Raw genomic sequence first — 18,661 nt, forward strand, 5'->3', positions numbered from 1 at the left:
GGGAGGAAGCATTAGCCGAGGCAAGGAAAGGAAGGCAGTTTGCAGAACAAACCTCTGCAGGTCCGTGTGAACAAATAAACAAACTGGGTCATGTGGAGCAGGACGGTCGTGGTGCAAGACAGAGCGAGCCACCGGATCACCAGAAGTTGGTTGAACCCAGGTGCCCAAAAGGGCGTCATAAAGATAAGCTTCAAAGGGCAGAAGCGGCCCCACATTCCCCGCCCCGTGGTGGAGGACATCTAGCAGAGGGTCCACAGGCAAGGGGACCGAAGTGGGCTGCATGTGTAGAACACGAGTGGCCAAGGACACTACTCTTAGAAACGCCGCACCGGCCTCGGTAGCCCTCCGAGGAGGAGACAGCAACTCATCTGTAGGTGAGGCCTGTAAACTAAGTTGTCCAAGACACTGAGGGTGCGACGAATGCACAAAGTAAGGGAGCCCCATTGACGAATTGGGGTCCTGATGGGGCTCCTGAGGAGGCGGGGAGCCTGCCGGGTCCTGGGGCTCCTGAGGAGGCGGGAATCCTGCCGGGTCCACAAATTCTAAAGGGGAGCAAGGGTAGATCCGGCATCGCTGGACGTGAAGGTGACGCCGAACTCTCTCCAGAAGCTTCCGGAGAAGAGTCAACAACCCGGCGTTGACGCGGTGCCAAAACTACTTCGGTCAGCGCCGACCCCACCTCGTCCGGCGCCGACTCAACCCGTCTGGTGCCGATTTCACGACGACAAGCTCCGGTTCCCAAGAAGGGGATGGCGCCGGAGCCGGGGAGGCAAGCCTCCGCTGCCGCGCCGACTCAGCCCATCTACAACAGGCTCCGACTCTGAAGTAAGAAGCGGAGTCAGAGGCGAGTTTCCGGCGCCAGACTGGCGCCGACCCCGGCTCCGGACAGATGGCCGCCTGCCCGGAAGGCAGAGGTGTGCTGGAAGCAAGAGCACTAGCAACCACCTGCAATGCCACATGGAGACACATAGGACTATGCGGCACGGCAGGGGTGCTATGGGCCGTAGAGGGGGATCCAGCCGGGCCGCACCCTGACGACATCATATCTCCTTTGTTCCTGAAAGGCAAGGGCTTATGTGGCGCCGTGGGCGAACCCACCGGCAAGTCCGTCGGGGACCCCGTAAGTAGCAGAGGCCCCGAGGACAGGAGAGGACCCAGGAGAGGCCTGCAGAGCCGCGGCATAGGCCTCCATTTGGGTCCGAGTCACCCCAGCACCCGGATAGGGCAGATATGGTAGGGGCGACTGCTGGGGGTGTACATCTGGAGGGTTCCGGGAACTAGTGCCCCTGACAGCAGATGAAAGTGAGGTCGAGGACCTCGGCGACATGCACCGCATCGTACCCATAAGGGGCGAACGACGTCTTTGGGCCCCAGAGGGTGACCGACAGCGCAACTGGAGGTGTTGGCAGGCGTCGCAATCCATCCATTGCCCAAACACCACATACATATAAGATGCGGACAGGAAGTACACGTTTTTAAGCCCGAAGGCATCGCACTGTTCCAGACACAAAGCATCAAAAGAGGACTGAAAACAGGCCAGAGGAACCGCTTACTCCTGATCCGCGTTGCACGCGGAAAAGAAGGAACCAGACGTCAGCGCGCCGGGAGGGTCTTCTATGATCTAGCTGGTGTCACGTACATGGACGACGTCTGGGCGGAGTCGTGTGGCGCAGAGGTGCTGCTGCAAAAAAAATTCCGGATCCAGTCGGATGCCTGGGGATATTCTAAGTTAAGGAATCTGCGGCTCGATGTCTATCAGATAAAACATTTAAAAAAAAAAAAACTTCACACTGGCGAAAACAAATAATTGAAACAGAAATTAATGCAATACAGGCTCACATATGATGAAATAAATTATGGCAAAAGAGACATACTGGTAGATTCATAGGAGCTGTGGACGCTTTCGAGATGACACTGCAGCTGGAATGGAGTGGAGAACTGCCGGTAACAATGCTGGCAGATGGTATGCCCATCCACCTCTCCATTCTGTTGGTCCAGCTCTACGTGGTGCTTCATGTGGTTCATGAATCTGAAGTAAAAGCAAGCACAAGCTTTGTGTGTGACCCAAGTCAATGGACATTGGTTTTAAAAAGTTACTTAGTAAGAATGGACATTCAGAAAGCCTTTAAAGATCACTACAAGCCTTTAAAGATCACTACAAGATCGAACAAAGAGCTGTATGCCAACAGACGGTGGATCTAAATTTGATCCCATGCATAAGAACAGAATCACATTCACACAAGAACTGAGCTTCTTATACTGGAGACAAACTAAACAATATGAACAGATTTAAATACTGCAATGATTTTCTTGTTTAAGAACCGGGGATGCAGCACCACAGCACATTAGCAGCACATGGGTAGCAGGAGAGACCACTGCGCAAAGAGATAGACCGTAACACAGGGACCTTTTTTCTTTTCCTATCAATAGCATTCTTTTGTAAAAGCCTAATATATATAGGAAATGTTACCTGCCCTTTAACAATATGTTCACAGCATGCGGTGCTGTACTGTAGATTCAGGTGGTAGTGGGATGAACACTTTCCGGGCTAGACTGAAGTGTTGAACTTCCAGGTAATTCGGAACCCCTGGCACTGATGGGTTCAGGGGCTTTCGAGAGTCATACTGTTGTGGTGAACTCCACATCCCACAAGAGATGTATTAGTGGTGATAGTTACCTGCTAATAGAGACAGACGAGCAATAGATTCCAGTTTTGTTTTTTTACCAAAGTAGAGTGCAGACCCTGTGTATCTACAGCCACACATGCGACAAAAACACACTTTTAAACCACATTATAAGCATCTGTTTGTGGTATGCAGTGCTTTAGATTCACATGCTCTGCATCCTACAGCCATTTAGTGTGTTGGGCTAAGTTGCTTACAACTTCTTTTTCTTTAAACAAAATTCTTTTGAGTTACTATACATATAGGCCTGGTTGGTAATGCCCATGGGCACAGGCTCCATTGATAAATTGTTTTCCGCACTGCGAAAGACCATAAAGATAGAGCATTAGAAAGGAAAGTGTTGTGACCATGCAAAAAGTTATATACAGAGAGTTTAAGTAAAAGAAAGAATAGAAAGAAAGAATATCTGACACAACCAAAGGGTTCCACTGAGGTGGGTGGGAGCATGTGAATCTACAGCACTACATGCTTTGAACTGATGATTGCAAGGTAACATATTCTGTTCGTAGCATCTGTGGCTGTAGGTGCAAATGTTCTGTATAGACTGTAAAACAGTACTCCCCTAAGTGGTGTTAGCCAGAGGATGTTACAGAATACTGAAATAGTTTGTAGGACAGCTTGGCCAACTCTTGCTGGTTAACCATGCCACACAGTCTGGCTATGGAAAGAAGACAGGAGTTCAATGGTTGAACTGAGATGGAATTGGGCTCCCAATTTAGGAAGGAAAGGAGGGTTGGTTCTAAAGACAATTCTGTTATTATGAAACTGAAAGAAAGGCTACTCCAAGGCAAGGGACTGCAATTTGCTAACGTGCCTTAAAGATGCGAGAGAGATAAGGAAAGCAACGGTCCAGGAAAATAATTGAAATGGACATGAATGTAGTGGTTCAAAAGGAGGGCCCCATGAGTCAGGTAAGGAAATTATTAAGGTTCCAGGCAGTCTAATGGGGTACAGGGGTAGTATAACCTGCTTAAATCCTTCCATGAAGGACTGGATTATAGGGATTCTGAATAAAGAAGAGTATTCCCTGTTCTGCATGTAGGCCGCAAGTGAAGGTTTATGGAAGTATAGGCTAGGCCTGATTTCTGGAAATGGAGGCAGCAGGCAATATTCTGAACTGCAGGTTTAAGTAGGTCTATGTGCTTAGAAGTTGTCCACTGCTGGAAGGTACTTTGCCAGTAGATGCAGTCAGTGTTGAAGTGCCAAATGATTTGTGCTAACGCTGATAGCTGGGTTATGGGAGTGCCACTATGCTTTTGGAGACAATACATGGCGGTCATGTTTTTATAGATGGTACTTCGTGCTGAACCTGGGGAACGAAAGCCTTGAGAGCTTGTTGGATGACCATGAGCTAGAGGTAACTGATGTGGCAGCCCCTTTGCGGCAACACATGCCCTGAATAGTCAGCTGCTGAAGATGCCCATCAGAGAGCGAGCCGCCCATAGAGTCTATGATGGATTGGCCCTGCAACAGACTGTTGTACCACTGCAGAGAGTGATGGATGCAGGCCTGTGTGAAGACTAGATACTCCAAGTGACACTATGCTTGTGACCACTGCTGGATCAGACACATGTGAAACCTAGTGTGGGGAGCTACGGCTATGCAAGAGGCCATGATTCCAAGAAAGTGAATAACTGATTTGAATGCCAATTGACGATTAGGCTGAAAAAGAGGCATTAACTGCTGGAACGCTTGCACTCTTGGCTGACTGGGATAATCCTTGCTGGTGACTGTATTGACAACAGATCCCAGAAAGAGTTATATCTCAAGCAGCTAAAGGGACAAGATGTTATTTATAGTGTAGCCCAAATTGTGGAAGAGGGACATAGCGGTATGGGTATGAGAGAGACACTGCTGTTTGTTTGTACTCTTGATCAGCCAATCATGTAAATAAGGGATTACGTGAATGCCACTCCTTCGGAGTTGGGCGGCGACCAAGGCAATGCATTTTTTATATACTCTGTGGACAGCCGTGACCCCGAATGGCAACACTTAATTCATAGTGCTGACCACTTACTGTGAAACATAGGTAGCGGCGATGAGCATATGAAAATTTGGGTCCTTCAGTTCGAGACTGGTCATGAAGTCGCTTTGCTACAGCTGAGGGATGACATTCTGCAGAGTGACCATGTAGACATTTTGTGAGATGATATGCTTGGTGAGTGGGCTCATGTCAAGAAGTAGCTTTAGAGACCCTTCCTTTTTGGGAATAAGGTACAGGGGAGTTTACTACCTTGCTGTCATGTTGCACTGGTACTAGTTCTATAATCCATTTGTGGATGAACGACATAACCTCATCCTGAAGGTGGTGCTGATGTTCTGTGGGGAGAAAGTGTCTGTGGGGTGGGATGTTTGCTGTGGGTTACGGAGTGCTCCAGGCAGTAACAGTGACTTACAATGGAGAGGACCCATTGGTCGTAGGTGATCTCTTCCCAACGCCGGAGAAATCCAGTAGTCATGTGATCCGGAGGGGGTGCGGAGTGGAAGAGAGTCACTGCTTGGAGGAAATGGCTCCTTTTGACCGAGCCTCCTCTGGTGATGTTGCCTCTGTAATTTACCCTTGAATACCTCTGTGTTGACTGTTTGAGGCATTGTTGCTGTTGATTTTAGTAGGAGGCAGGAGAGTAGAGTGTGATGAAGTTGTCTTACAGTCCCCTGTAGGAAAGTCCCCATTTTAGCATGATTACACCCCACTTTTTGCCTGACTGATGCATCTTCGCCTGAATCTGCACTGGGTTCCTGCTAATAATTTATTTTATTTATTTATTTATTTTATTTATTTATTCAAAGTTTTATATAGCGCGAACAGGATCCTTACAGATATCAGAGCGCTTCACAAAGACAGGGTAGGGGCAGTAGGAATCAACAGAGATAATGGGAGCAGTATAATAGTCAATAACATGGTAATAACAAGGATAATAATAACATACATAAAACATATCAATATACAATCAGGTAAAGAAGTAATGTAAGACAGCACAAGTAATTTATCCCACTACAGAGGTGTTCAGGTACCCCTTGGGTGTGTGGATGGCTTATACCAATGTTTTAGTATAGAGAGAACAATGAGTGAGGGCATCGGGAGAGTGGATCAGTAAACCAACGTGTATCATATATTGGTCGGAAGTAAGAGAGTATCGTAGTAGTGCCCCCATCCAGTAGAAGTATAATGCCAAAGGACAAGGTGAACAGTGATACAGAGCAATGTAGAGTCTCTGATCCAACACCTATAAGGTTCAGGAGATCTTGGCCAGAAGGATGGTTTTCACCTCTTTCTTGAAGAGTGCAGTGGAGGAGATAAGCCTGGTTTCAGGAGGGAGCGCATTCCAGATCCTGGGTGCCATTCCTGAGAAGGAGCGCTTGTATGTTTTCTCTTTCCGGAATCTACGAGGTTTCAGAAGTAGATTTTTTGTACTCCTATTGGATCTCGAACCTCCTGATATAGACAACTTTTGAGCGAGGTAGTTGGGTGCATTGTGGTGCACGGCCGCGTGTGTCATAACTGCAATTTTTAGCTGTATTCTGGCTTCAAAAGGCAGCCATTTTAGAGACTTTAAGTCTGGGGATATATGCGAATGCTTTCTTGAGCCAGTAATGAGTCTCGCGGCAGCGTTCAGGGAGGCTCTTAAGGGTGCTGTTGTGGATAGCGGGAGTCCGCTGAGGGCCACAATTCCGTAGTCTATTCGAGGGATGACTAAAGCTTGTACAGCAGTTTGGAAGTCTTCGGCAGGGAGGAAGGGTTTAATTTTCCTCAGTGTGTTGATTTGGAAATTAGCTGCTTTTGTGGCTTTGCTAACGTGCTGCTGCATGTTGAGCTTGGCGTCGAGTGTGATGCCTAGGGATTTCGCCGAGTCCACTATGGTAGGTTGGACATTGAGTGCTGTTAGGTTGTTGAGCCAGGTTTGGGTGGTGGAAATTTTCGCCGGGGGTGAGATGAGTAGGAACTCAGTTTTCAGAGCATTTAGTTTGAGGTGATTATCGGCCAGCCAAGATTGAGTGTTCATAAGCGTGGAATTCAGATGTTTGATATCATCCGGGGATTGTAGCTTTAGGTAAAGTTGTGTGTCGTCGGCGTACATATGGAATTGGACATTGGAAGCTTGGAGCAAGGTGGCAAGCGGGTCCATGACGAGGTTGAACAGTGTGGGGGAGAGGGAGGATCCTTGTGGAACACCTAGATCTGCAGGCACAGGTGTAGATAGCACATTATCAATCTTGAACATCTGAGACCGGTTGTGAAGGAAGGACGAAAACCATTTGAGAACAGTTCCCGATAGACCCATTCTAGTGCTCAGCAGCTCCAGCAAGTTCTCATGTTTGACCGTGTCAAATGCTGACGAGAGGTCGAGAAGGATGAGGAGGCAGGACTCATTGCTATCAAGAATTTGGAGGGCGTCATCAATTATGTGTGTCATAGCTGTTTCCGTGCTATGTTTCGCTCGGAAGCCTGATTGATGAGGGTTGAGGAGGTCAAATTGGTCAATGTGTTTTGTTAGTTGGAGTTGGACACATTTCTCCAGCAGCTTGGCCAGGGTGGGGATATTGGTGATGGGCCGATAATAGTTTAGGTCAGACGGATCAGCTGTAGGTTTCTTGAGTATAGGCGTGACTTGCCCCACCTTGAGGGAGTCTGGAATGAGGCCTTGTTGCAAGGAGCTGTTGATGATTTTGGTCCAGAGAGGGAGGAGCAAGGGGATGAAGTCTTTTACAGCATTAGCAGGTAGAGGGTCTGTGAGGTGATTAGAGGGCTTCAAGGTGCAGAGCAGTTTGTGTATTGCTTCTTCCGAATAGGTATCGAAGTACAGCCAAGATGCCTTGTTTTTAGGTTGAGTGTTAGCCATTCTGGTGTGGTTGGGGAATCGGCTTACATCCATGATGAGGTCATTTCTTATGTTGTCAGTCTTTAGCTTAAAGAAAGCAGAGAAGGCTTCACAGTGTGGGGTGTCCCTTGTTGTGCTGTTTGATTGTAAGGGTTGTGCCTTTGTTTGGGTCTTGATTAGTTCGAACAGTTTTCTTGGCCTGTTTTTAGCTTGGTCCAACTGGCGGCTAAAGAAGTCCGACTTTGTGCGCTTTATTTTCCTGAAGTAGGCATTTCTCTTGTTCTTAAGCCTTTTGAGGTGCAGTGCTGAAGGGTCCGATCTCCAGGTGCGCTCTGCCATTCGCATAGTACGCTTGTCGTCATTGAGTCTATCATCATACCAGGGGTTAGAAATTTTGGTGGAGACTCTTCAGTTGCAGAGGGGCGACTTCATTGACTATTGTGTTCATAGAGTCAAGGTAGTGGTCAATCAGTGATTGAACATCCGAGGCACCTGAAGGGGGAAGGAGGAGATTGCCGATGTGGGGAGGCAGGGTAGAGGGGTTAAGATTCTTCATGTCCCTTTTCCATGTTTTGGATTTGATTGGTTGAGCCAGGTTAGGTTTAACTTTTTCATTGATAAAGAAGGTGATAATGTGGTGATCAGACCAATCGCAGGGTAGAATCGCCTCCAGTTGTGTAGAGTTCTCTTTGGCAATGATGAGATCGAGTATCAAGCCTTTGTCGTGTGTTGGTCTATCGCATATTTGGGTGAGGTCAAGCGCATTAAGGAAAGTTTTGAGACTATTCACCACTGTGTCTTTCTGATCGTTCCAGTGGAGATTGAAGTCACCCAGGTAGACTTGGGTGGTCTGCCGACCGGCATTGGAAGTGATCATGTCCATGAGTTGTTGGGTGAAAATGAGATTGTCACCAGGCGGGTGACAGATGAGATGTAAAGTACAAACTTGTTTGCCCTCGCTGGTGATGTCGAGGCAGAGGAGTTCACAGGAGGAAAGGGAGGGGGAGGTGACTTTAGTAACGGAGAGGTTGCTCCTAAAAATGCATGCAATTCCCCCGCCCGTCTTGCCAGGAGACCGGTCCAGCCTAATGATGTGATAATTGGGGGGGACTAGTATGTCCATAATCGGGGTAGAGGCTTCAGTGAGCCACGTTTCCGTTAGAAAGGCTAGGTCCAGATCCATAGCTGAGACGAGATCAGCGATGTCGGAGGAGTGTCTCTGGGCCGATCTGCAGTTTAGTAGGATGCATTTGAGTTTGGGAGAGAGAAGGGTGGTCGAGCTTTCTAGTGTAAGGGGAACTTTTCTAAGTTTGTTAGGGACGGAACCTCTGTTGTTGAGTGTTGGGAGCCTCAGAGGGTTTGTAAGAATTGTGGGTATGGGGATGTGTGTGTTGAATATGCGTTTTACCGGACCTGGGCCATAAGAGCGTAGGAGAGAGCATAGGTCGCGGTCCGACAATGGGTTGAGGACACGACGGGGGCGGTGGGAGTTATTGCGAACGGGGATAGTCGGCCAGCGCGGGTGTCGGCGGAGGCAAGGGTATGTAGGGAGGGTGCGTCGTTTGTAGGGTAGTGGGATGGTGGGAGGTAGACTGGGCTGTGAGGAGAGAAGGTCTTTGATTGCGTGGATATCTTTTTTGATTTGTAGAATATCCTCTTTGACTTGTTGGAGGGTGTATAATAATAATAAAAATAATAATAATAATAATAATACGGCATTTTATAAAGCGCGAACAGCTACCTCACAAGGAGGTGTCCCGGCGCTAAAAAGAACAGGTTTGACCATGAGGACTAGAGTATTAGCGCCTAGCACGATTGGGTGAAAAGCCAGGTCTTCATCATCCGCTTAAAGCAGAGCTCGGAGGGGGCCTGCTGAAGCGCTGGGGGCAGGATGTTCAGGTCCCCAGTGCCAGATCTCTAACCCTAAACTGTACAATTGTTTCCCCAAATGGCAATACCTTTAGCATCCCCTGTAAGTCCTTAGAAAGTGGTTCCTCAGGTACCTAGGGCACCGAAGCTAAAGAGGGCCCCTGAGAGCAGCAGCATGGATTGTGCCGCCATAAGGGACCCCTCACCAAACAAATGTAGACTGCCATTGCAGGCTGCATGTCTTGGTGAAGACACAAATAAAATACGACATGGCACAAAGCCCTGTGTGCCATGCCTGCAGAGCCTGCAAGCAGTATAGATAAGTCACACCTACAGCAGCCCTTACATCCCTAAGGCAGGGTTCACTATACTACATGTGTGGACCTATTTGCATGAGCAGATATCCCCCTGTGCGTCCAGCCAGTTCACTTACTGTCAGTACAATTGACCAGGGAAGCCATTTTAAGATTATGTGCTGGTCAAAAACCGGTTCCAAAGCTACGTGATGGCTCCACTGAAACCAAAGATATTTGGTCTCAAACATCTTGTATTGATGATCTCACACTGATTCCAGTGACGGGTTTATTAATACAGGCACTCAGAAAGCACCTTAGATGTAGCCCTGAAACCTACCAACTACTAGTTTGCTGGCTGACTAGTTCTGAACAGCCTGCCACCACAGATGAGTTTCTGACACCCCAGGGGTGAGAGCCCAAGCGCTCAGGGGGCCAGGAACAAAGCTGGCTCCGGTAGTGTGTTTTACACCCCTTTCAGCAGGATGACATGTAAATTGGCATTCCAAGGCATGGAGTTTCTGAAAGCCCACCGCCTTTAGTATGCAAATCTGTCTTTCCTCAGAGGCGAAGGGGTGCCAAACTTCTCATGCCTGGACATAATTGGTGCCTGACTGACAGGAAATTTTGTAGTCGGAGAGGCGCGTTTACCCTCCAGATAGTTCCACCCCATAGGTGTGCTAACCTGATGTGGACACGAAAATTAGGAGTCTGCCATATTGGCAGAATTAGAAACTCTGGGACAGGGTTATGCCCACTTCCCACAGGAAGTGGTCGTATCGAGGGTGTCAGTAGCCCAGTGGCTACTACCCAACACTCCCCTAAAGCCCCCAAATCTAGTATTCATGGGAGCCCCAAGCACTAAGAAAGGAGATCCAGCCAACCTAAAGAAGACTGACACTGAAGAGTCGCAAAATCAAGAACAGAAGACCAGCAACTGACTAGGCACCAACACTGCCGGCCTGCCTGCTTTCCTCAACCATTGCGCCAAAGACTAATCATCCTGCAGCTGCTTGTGCCTCCAAAATCCTGGAAGGACTGCCTGCCTTCACCCAAGACCTAGGAACACCTGTGGAGTAGCAGAGCTGCTCCCATGCATCCAATAGGCCCCCCCCAGTGGTGCTGCGAAGACTCCGGACTGCCAAAAACCTGACACCGGAAAGCAGCACTGCACCCCATGCCCCCTAGTCAGAGTTAAAGTGGCCCAACGTTCAGCGTGGTCCCCCGGCACTCCAGAGCTGAAGCCTACCTTGGGTTTGCGAACTGTGGACTTCCCAACAGCACCTGCAGACTCTTTGTGCAGGCCCCCTGTACCGCAAGTGTCACCAGTGTCAAATACCCAACACCTCAGGACACCTCCGCACCCGGCCTATGAAGAAGAAGACCAGAGGTGTCTCCACGTCGCTGAGCATTAGGAGACTTGAGCCCCGTTGCTGGTTCAGCCACACTGATCTCAGAGTCCCAGCTTGCAGCCTCTTTTGACCGGATCAATCCCCATGGATTTCAACAGGGCACCCGATTCTGTATGGTATGTATTATTTTCTAAAAATTGGAATGGATCTCCTTATTGAGTCGTATGTACCATTATTGACTGTGTGCATACAGCAGATGTCTAACAATCTGATAATCCTAAGACTATATAAAGACCCAGCTTCCCCCACTCCCTTTTACTGTGATCTGCGAAACAATGTCTGAACGGCATCCATCACCTTGGCTGTGTATGTCTATATTTTTTTTACTTTCCAAGCATGTGATCTACCAGCAGTCCGCAGAGGTGTTCAGAATTAAAAGGAAGGTTCACCAGATGCTGTTGTACTTCTGGCTTAAGGCCAGAAACACAGAGCCAGGGATGACGCCTGACCAGGATGCTGGTATTAACTTCCCTGGCCGCAGTGTTAGCGGAATCAAGAGAGCAGCGGATGGTGGCATTTGAGATGGTTCTGCCTTCCTTAACCAGCTCTTGTCTATGCTGTTTATACTGTTCAACATGGTATTTGAGGTGTTCCTCCATCTCATCCCAATGCACCCTGTGATATTGGGAAAGCTGGCCAATGGAGTTAGAAAAGAGCCGATGCGCGGTGGTTCTAGTGCCATCCTCTTACCTGCTGGGTCAATCTTTTTACTCTCCTTGTCAAGAAGAGGAGCCTCCCCCGTACCCCAACCACTGGTGTTTTTTCGCAGGGTGTGGATCTCAACAGGGAATTAGCATTGTAGTGATCAGGAAACAATTATTACAAACCTCATTGTGGGGGGTCAACAGATATTTTGTGTGGCATTGAGGAAGGTATTCGAATGGTGTGTGTTCCATCAGCCACGGTCAATTCTTGGATTGATGCCCCATGTGGAAATGTCGCCTGCAATCAAAGGTGGCTAGGCACCGACGCCGCTCGACAGCGACCAATTATTAAGGATTCAATGGTCTTTCACGGATACGGTACGAGTAGTCAGCAATCAGCAACGTGTTATGAAAGAGAACGCAGAAAGGGCTCAAAGGTCAGGTGTGATATGCTGAAACTGAGCCTACTTGCATACGAACCAGATGGCAGCCAAACCAAACATGGTTTTGTGCCCAGGCACAAAGAACATCAAGCATCATCTGGTTTTTGTTCTACAGATGAGGAGTCTCCAGGTAGAAGTATAAATCAGAAATATATATTTTTTACCTTATGTTATTTTTTAGCCTCTTTGTGCAGTGAGGACAGCGGAAGGAGGTAGAAATCTTTGGATAGTTGCAGAGCAGACTGGATTTGCCATCATCACGGCCATAGTAGAAGTCATCCACAAGCATAATAAGCTTGCTCTGAGAACTGTCACTTTCAGCACTGTCTACCGCCTTCAAAGATACAGGCGTCACAGTCCCGGGTGTGGTGGAGGTTGGCCGAGTCACAGGTACTGTCTTCTCAGGTGATGGGGGTTTCAGAGGGTGCATTGATAACTCCGACTCAGGGGTCTTTCCTTGCTTCATGAAATCAACCAGGTCGGGACAGCAATACTGCAAGGGAAAAATGAGGTGATATTAATGAATCAATAAAATAGGATATGTGACTTGCGAGACGATGAAAAGTATTCAAGTAAATATGGAAGCACTCGTCCTTTGCACTGCTTCAAATTCCACCCCACTCAGATCACCAACTAATGAATCTTTTTTCTGCCTACTCCATGCACAAGCAGTTGCTCAATAGTACAAACGCTCAAACTAAGATCAAACAAAAACTACTAGCAGTTTCTCCCTAAACTTCAACATGGGGTCATCCTTTTACAATCCACCGGCCCTACTTAAATTATAAAAAAATTTCCTCTTTGAACTTTGATTCAGCATCCCAAGTACAATCAAGAGCCTAAAGCATTTGGTAACATATATTACAGCTCAATAAACCCAAGCAAAACATTTCTAATCAGATTAATCTACAGGAGAAATCTTGGCAAGAACATAAACTAAATTCAAGCCTTAAGAATCCCTCGCATTATATCACTTTTGATTATCCATTGCTGGAACATTCATAGATTCATGTTTGAATTGTTCTCTCACGTAAAAGTAGGAGCTTCCCGGCCAGAAGACTGGGTATAATTCAAGCATGTGAATCTACAAAAAGATACCAGCACTATAGTTACAGGAAAGTAGGCCTGGGCGGAGATTGTGGAGCCGCGATACGCGGATCTCAGCGTAGTGGTAAAAAAACTCCGCAAGCTACGTGGAATTTCGTGACCACGCGGAGTTGCTTGTTCTGCCCGTTCGCGATGCGTTTTTCCTGGTCGGGAACGCATACTGCGGGTTCGGGACGCTGTTTGCATGCTCGGGGTGAAATATCTTGGGAACTTGCCCATGCGGTCGCCAATGGGCAAGGCATTGCGAGCTTCACCAAACTTCTGCTGGATGTCCGATGGGGCATCCGAATGACATGTTCGCGATCGCACACTCTCGTGGGACTGCGCGGCCGGCTACCAAATTCTCGTGGCACACGTGAATGGCTAGGAAAACTCGTCGGCGAAGGCAGGGATCCCGGTAAGTCACTACAGTGCGCGCGAAAACGCATTTTGAAAACGTGAACAAGGGAAAAACTCCGCTTCGCCGCGGATCGCGGAGTTGTCGGTAACTTCGCGTTCTACACGAATGCGGAGTTGCCAAAAATCCGCAAACTCTGCGAGCGGAGCGGATTTTACCACCCAGGGTTACAGGAAAGTAGCCTTCCTCTTCAGCATTAGAGCTTTGAAAGATTCACAATTTAAAATAATTCCTAGAAGTCAGGTGGTGAATCTATGAAAGATACTAAAGTAGGAGAACAGATAATGTTACTTACCCAGTAAGCATCTAATCTTGGCATGTAGAGCTGTAGATTCACATGCTTTGCATACTCCTGCCATGTAGTGTTGGGTCCGGATGTTTGCAAGTTGTTTTTCTTCGAAGAAGTCTTTCCAGTCATGAGGTAGGTGACTCTTCCTTTCGGTGATAGTGCGCATGGGCATCAACTCCATTGTTAGATTGTTTCACCGTAGAGGGTGAGAATTGAGTTAGTAAGAGTAGATTAGAGATGTCTATGCATATGTATATAAAGTAAGAGAGAACTGCAACAGGTACAGGTACCTGGGGAAGCGGGTGGGCACATGGGAATCTACAGCTCTAAATGCCAAGAACAGATGCTTACTGGGTCAGTAACATTATCCGTTCAAGGTATGAGAGCTGTAGATCACATGCTTTGCACAGACTATACAGCAGCGTTCTCCCAAAGCGGTGGCTAACTTGTAGCAGTTGCAGTTGTCTGAAAAAGTGTTTTAAGTACTGCCTGGCCCACGTTAGCTTGTGGTCTCTCGAACACATCTACCCAATAGTGCATTGTGAATGAGTGCAGTGTAGCCCATGTTGCAGCCTTACAAAAGTTAACTATGGGGATGTTTCCTAAGAAAGCCATAGTAGCCCCTATTTTGTGAGAGGAATGCGCTCTAGTGGGTATTGTTAAAGTTCTCTTTGCTTTTGCACAAGTCTAAATACATTTAACAATCCGTCTAGAAATACTGGATTTGGATATAGGATTGCCCTTGTGAGGTGGAGCAAAAGCAACAAAAAGTAGTTTAGTCTTACTGAATGACTTTGTTTTTTCTATGTAGTATAAGAGGGCTCTTCTGACATCTAAAGCGTCTAGAGCTCGTACCGCCACTGAATCTGGTTGAGGAAAGAACACTCGTAACTCAACAGATTGATTGATGTGAAAGGCAGAAACTACTTTACGTAGAAATGTAGGGTTAGCGCGAAGAACCACTTTGTCTCTGTGAAGCTGGAAAAAAGGTTCTTCTATGGTTAGTGCCTGTAGCTCACCCACTCTCCTCTGTGAAGTGACTGCAATGAAAAAAGTGATTTTCCACGAGAGAAATTGCAGTTCACATTTATGTATATGTTCAAAAGGTGGGCCCATTAAACGTGTGAGGACTATGTTGAGATTCCACACTGGGACATGTGGAAGGCTTGGTGGTATAACTCTTTTTAGTCCTTCCCTAAAAGCTTTGATAAATAAGAGATACATTTTGCCAGTTTTAGAGATTCCTTGAAAGTAGGGGAGGAGAACTTGAGGGTTAAATTCCCACTTGTGGATTTCCTGCCTCTGTCTGGTGAGAAAGTCAGCAATCCGATTCTTTACTCCTGGGAGATGTTCTGCTAGGAGATATTGTGGTGGCCCATTTCCAAATGCCTTGAACTAGGGTTACAGTTGGAGAGAGTGTCCCCCCACCTGTATAATACATAGCCGTCAATGTTGTCGGTGTGAACTAGGACAGCTTTGCTACAAGGCGAATTTGAAAGGCTTTGGGCACTAGAAACACAGCTAGCAGGTACAGATTACTTATGTGGAGAGCTTTTTGTTTTTGACTTAACAAGCCTTGAATTGTGTTTATTTGGAGATGAGCTCCCCAATCAGTGAGCGACCCGTCTGCTGTTATTATTGTCTGTGGAACAGGGTCCCTGAAGGGCGGTCCTTTTGACAAATGTTGTGGGTTCTACCACTGCAGAGAGCAGGGAGTACGGCTGTTTACCAACACTAGATCAGTTAAGAGACCCTGAGACTGGCTCCATTGGTGCGCTACGCATTCCTGTAGGGGATGCATGTAAAGTTTGGCATGGGGAACAATCATGAGGCAAGAGGCTTTCATTCCCAGCAGCTGCATATACACTAGAGCTGGTAGTGAGTGAGTGGGCTGAAACTGAGGAATCAAAGCCTGGATATTGCGAATTCTGGCTGTATTGGGGAAAGACAGATTTCTGAGTATCTAAAGTGGCTCCCAGATAGTTTTGAGTGTTGGAAGGTTGAAGATGCGATTTCAACACATTGACTGTGAACCCCAGACGGTGCTGTAACTGCAGTGTTATGTGAGTGTGGTGGAGAAACTTTGGGTACGTACTGGCTTTGATAAGCCAGTTGTCCAAGTACGGGAAGACATGAATGTGTTGTCTTCGTAGGTGAGCAGCAACTACTGCCAGACATTTCGTAAAGACTCTGGGAGTAGTGGTGACTCCGAATGGGAGTACCTTGAACTGGTAATGCTGCCCGCTACAATTTGCCATGAGCGGGATGTATGGGAATGTGGAAATACAGATTCTTTAAGTCTAGAGTAGACATAAAATCGCCTTGTTGTAACAGTGGGAGCACTTGCTGAAGCGTCACCATGTGAAAGTAGTCGGATTGTATGTAAAGTTTAATTCTCGGAGGTCTAAAATAGGTCTGAGAGAACCGTCCTTTTTGGGTATGAGAAAATACAGGGAGTATACGCCCGACCCCTGATATTGTAATGTACGGGCTCAATGGCTCTCTTCAAAAGGAGAGATTGAACCTTGTTTGAGGAGGTGTAAATGGTCTGGTGACATTTTGTGTGAACGTGGAGGAATGTTTGGAGGATCGTTGGTAAGCTCCAGGCAATAACCAGAGCAGATAATTCCTAGCACTCATTTGTCTGTAGTTGATTGCCAGGCGGGTAGGAATTGCGAAAGATGCCCCTAACAGATGTTAAATGATTTTGGGGGGTGGTCACTGTTTCGTATTGGAGGGGGAGGTGCGTGTGATGGAACCTATACCTTTGCCATTGTTGCCTCTGTAGCACCCTCTGAAGAAACCCTTGGAAGCAGAGGGCTGATTGTTGCTCTAGTATGGTGTGAAGGTAGGGTCTGAGGAGGTATTCCTTGACCCCTCACGATAGAAGGAGCGCGTTAAAAGGAACCACGGCTAGATGGGGACTGTAGAGCTCCCATAGATTTTGCCATGTCTGTGTCCTTTTTCATCCTTTCTAAAGGATGTGTCTACAACAGGAACAAAGAGGTGTTGTTCATCAAATGGCGTGTTAAGAATAGAATCTTGAACTTCTGGTTTAAAGCCAGAAATTCCTAACCATGCATGCCTTCTTAGTAGCACGCTGGTGTTGACGGCTCTAGCCGCAGTGACAACCCCATCCAACACGCACCTAATAGAGTTGTTAGAGATGAGCTTTCCCTCTTGCACTAGGTCTTGAGCTTTGGACTTGTGCTCATCAGGCAGGAAGCAACTGCTCCATTTTGACCCAATGTGCCCTATCGTACCTGGCTAAAAGGGCTTGGGTGTTGGAAATGCGCAAGAAATTTGCAGCTTGTGAGGCTACTCCTTTCCCGGAGGCATCTATCAACCTCTTTGACCGGAGGTGGAGCATCTCCTGACGTTTGAGAATTGGCCTATTTACAGGCATTAGAAACTACTAACAAATCTAAGGGAAACTGGCCCTTGATGAAAACTGGGTCTGATGGTGCAGATCTATACTTTTTGTGTATCCTGGGGTGAGAATATGTGCCCGAACAGGATCCTTAAATATGTCATCCACCCCCGGGATGGGAGGCAGGGTGGCCACAATTAACCCCTGGTATCTGCGCAATCCTATAGTTCGACGAGACCTGTTAAAGGCGTTGGAAAATTATTTTCGAGAAAACGAGGGCTCAGTATTGTCATCCATCTCGCTTTGGGAGGCGTTTAAGGCAGTTGTAAGGGGCCAGGCCTTATCGCTTATTGCAGGAGTTAAAAGACAGAAAGATGAAGAGGTAGTGAGAGTGGAATCTGAAATTGCAAACATAGAAACCGAATTGGAACAGGAGGTGTCCCGTGCTCGGCTCCACATTCTACAATTGAAGCAGCTCGAATATAAAACGCTGGTCACGGAAGGTGCGAGAGCTTTGAGTAGGAAGCTGCAGGGTCGGCTGTATGACGCCAGGGACAAGGCAGGAAAGTTGATAGCGTGGCTGGATAGGAAAGATAGAGCTGATCGTGTAGTGCCTGAAATCGAGACTGCGGAGGGAGAGCGTATAACAGATCCTCATGGAATTGTGGAAGGGTTTGCGAATTACTTTCGGACCGTTTATACTTCTGTGTCGGGCCGACCTGAGGAGGATTCTCGCCCTTTATTGAGAGATATTCAACTCCTGTGCCTCTCTAAGGAAGATAGTGAATTTATGGATAGTAAGCTTACCGCCGATGAGGTCGCCCTTGCAATCCGTTCATTAAACTCGGGTAAAGCCATGGGTCCTAACGGAATCCTGATTGAATTGTACAAACTCCGACCAGACAGGGTTGCCCCTTATATCAGAGATATGTTTGTTGAGGCTCGAGAACGTGGTATACTGCCATATGATCAAAGAGTAGCCACTATTGTAGTGATAATTAAAGAAGGGAAGCCAAGATCCAGCTGTACTTCATACAGGCCAATCTCACTGTTGAATGCGGAACCTAAGATACTAGCCAAACTGTTATCGAATAGGATAGTCAAAGTGATTGGTGAACTCGTACATCCCGATCAGTCGGGATTTATCCCGCATAGGAACACGGCTTTGAATTTACGCCGGTTGCATGGAGTTTTGGCCAGGGCACACACCTTACAGGAGCCAGCCGTAGATGCGTCGTTGGATGCAACTATGGCCTTTGATACCGTGGAACGGCCGTATTTATGGGCTGTCTTGGCAAAGTTTGGTTTTGGTCCTGAGTTTATCAACTGGGTG

At 47.4% G+C, this 18,661-nt stretch overlaps 1 protein-coding gene across 9 annotated transcripts in view; it reads right to left on the reverse strand.

Moving 5' to 3' along the window:
- POGZ (pogo transposable element derived with ZNF domain) overlaps nt 1–18,661 on the reverse strand; it is a 428,531-nt gene that overhangs the window by 139,225 nt on the left and 270,645 nt on the right. For all 9 annotated transcript variants that reach the window (XM_078670252.1, XM_078670255.1, XM_078670257.1 and 6 more), the window contains exons 10-11: nt 12,330–12,658; nt 1,875–2,029 (exon numbers count right to left, since the gene is read on the reverse strand). In XM_078670252.1, coding sequence (XP_078526378.1) covers nt 1,875–2,029; nt 12,330–12,658 — 484 coding nt within the window. The remainder of the gene's footprint in view (nt 1–1,874; nt 2,030–12,329; nt 12,659–18,661) is intronic.

The sequence above is a fragment of the Lissotriton helveticus genome, chromosome 12 (genome assembly GCF_964261635.1).
Source record: "Lissotriton helveticus chromosome 12, aLisHel1.1, whole genome shotgun sequence".
Classification (NCBI taxonomy): Eukaryota; Metazoa; Chordata; class Amphibia; order Caudata; family Salamandridae; genus Lissotriton; species Lissotriton helveticus.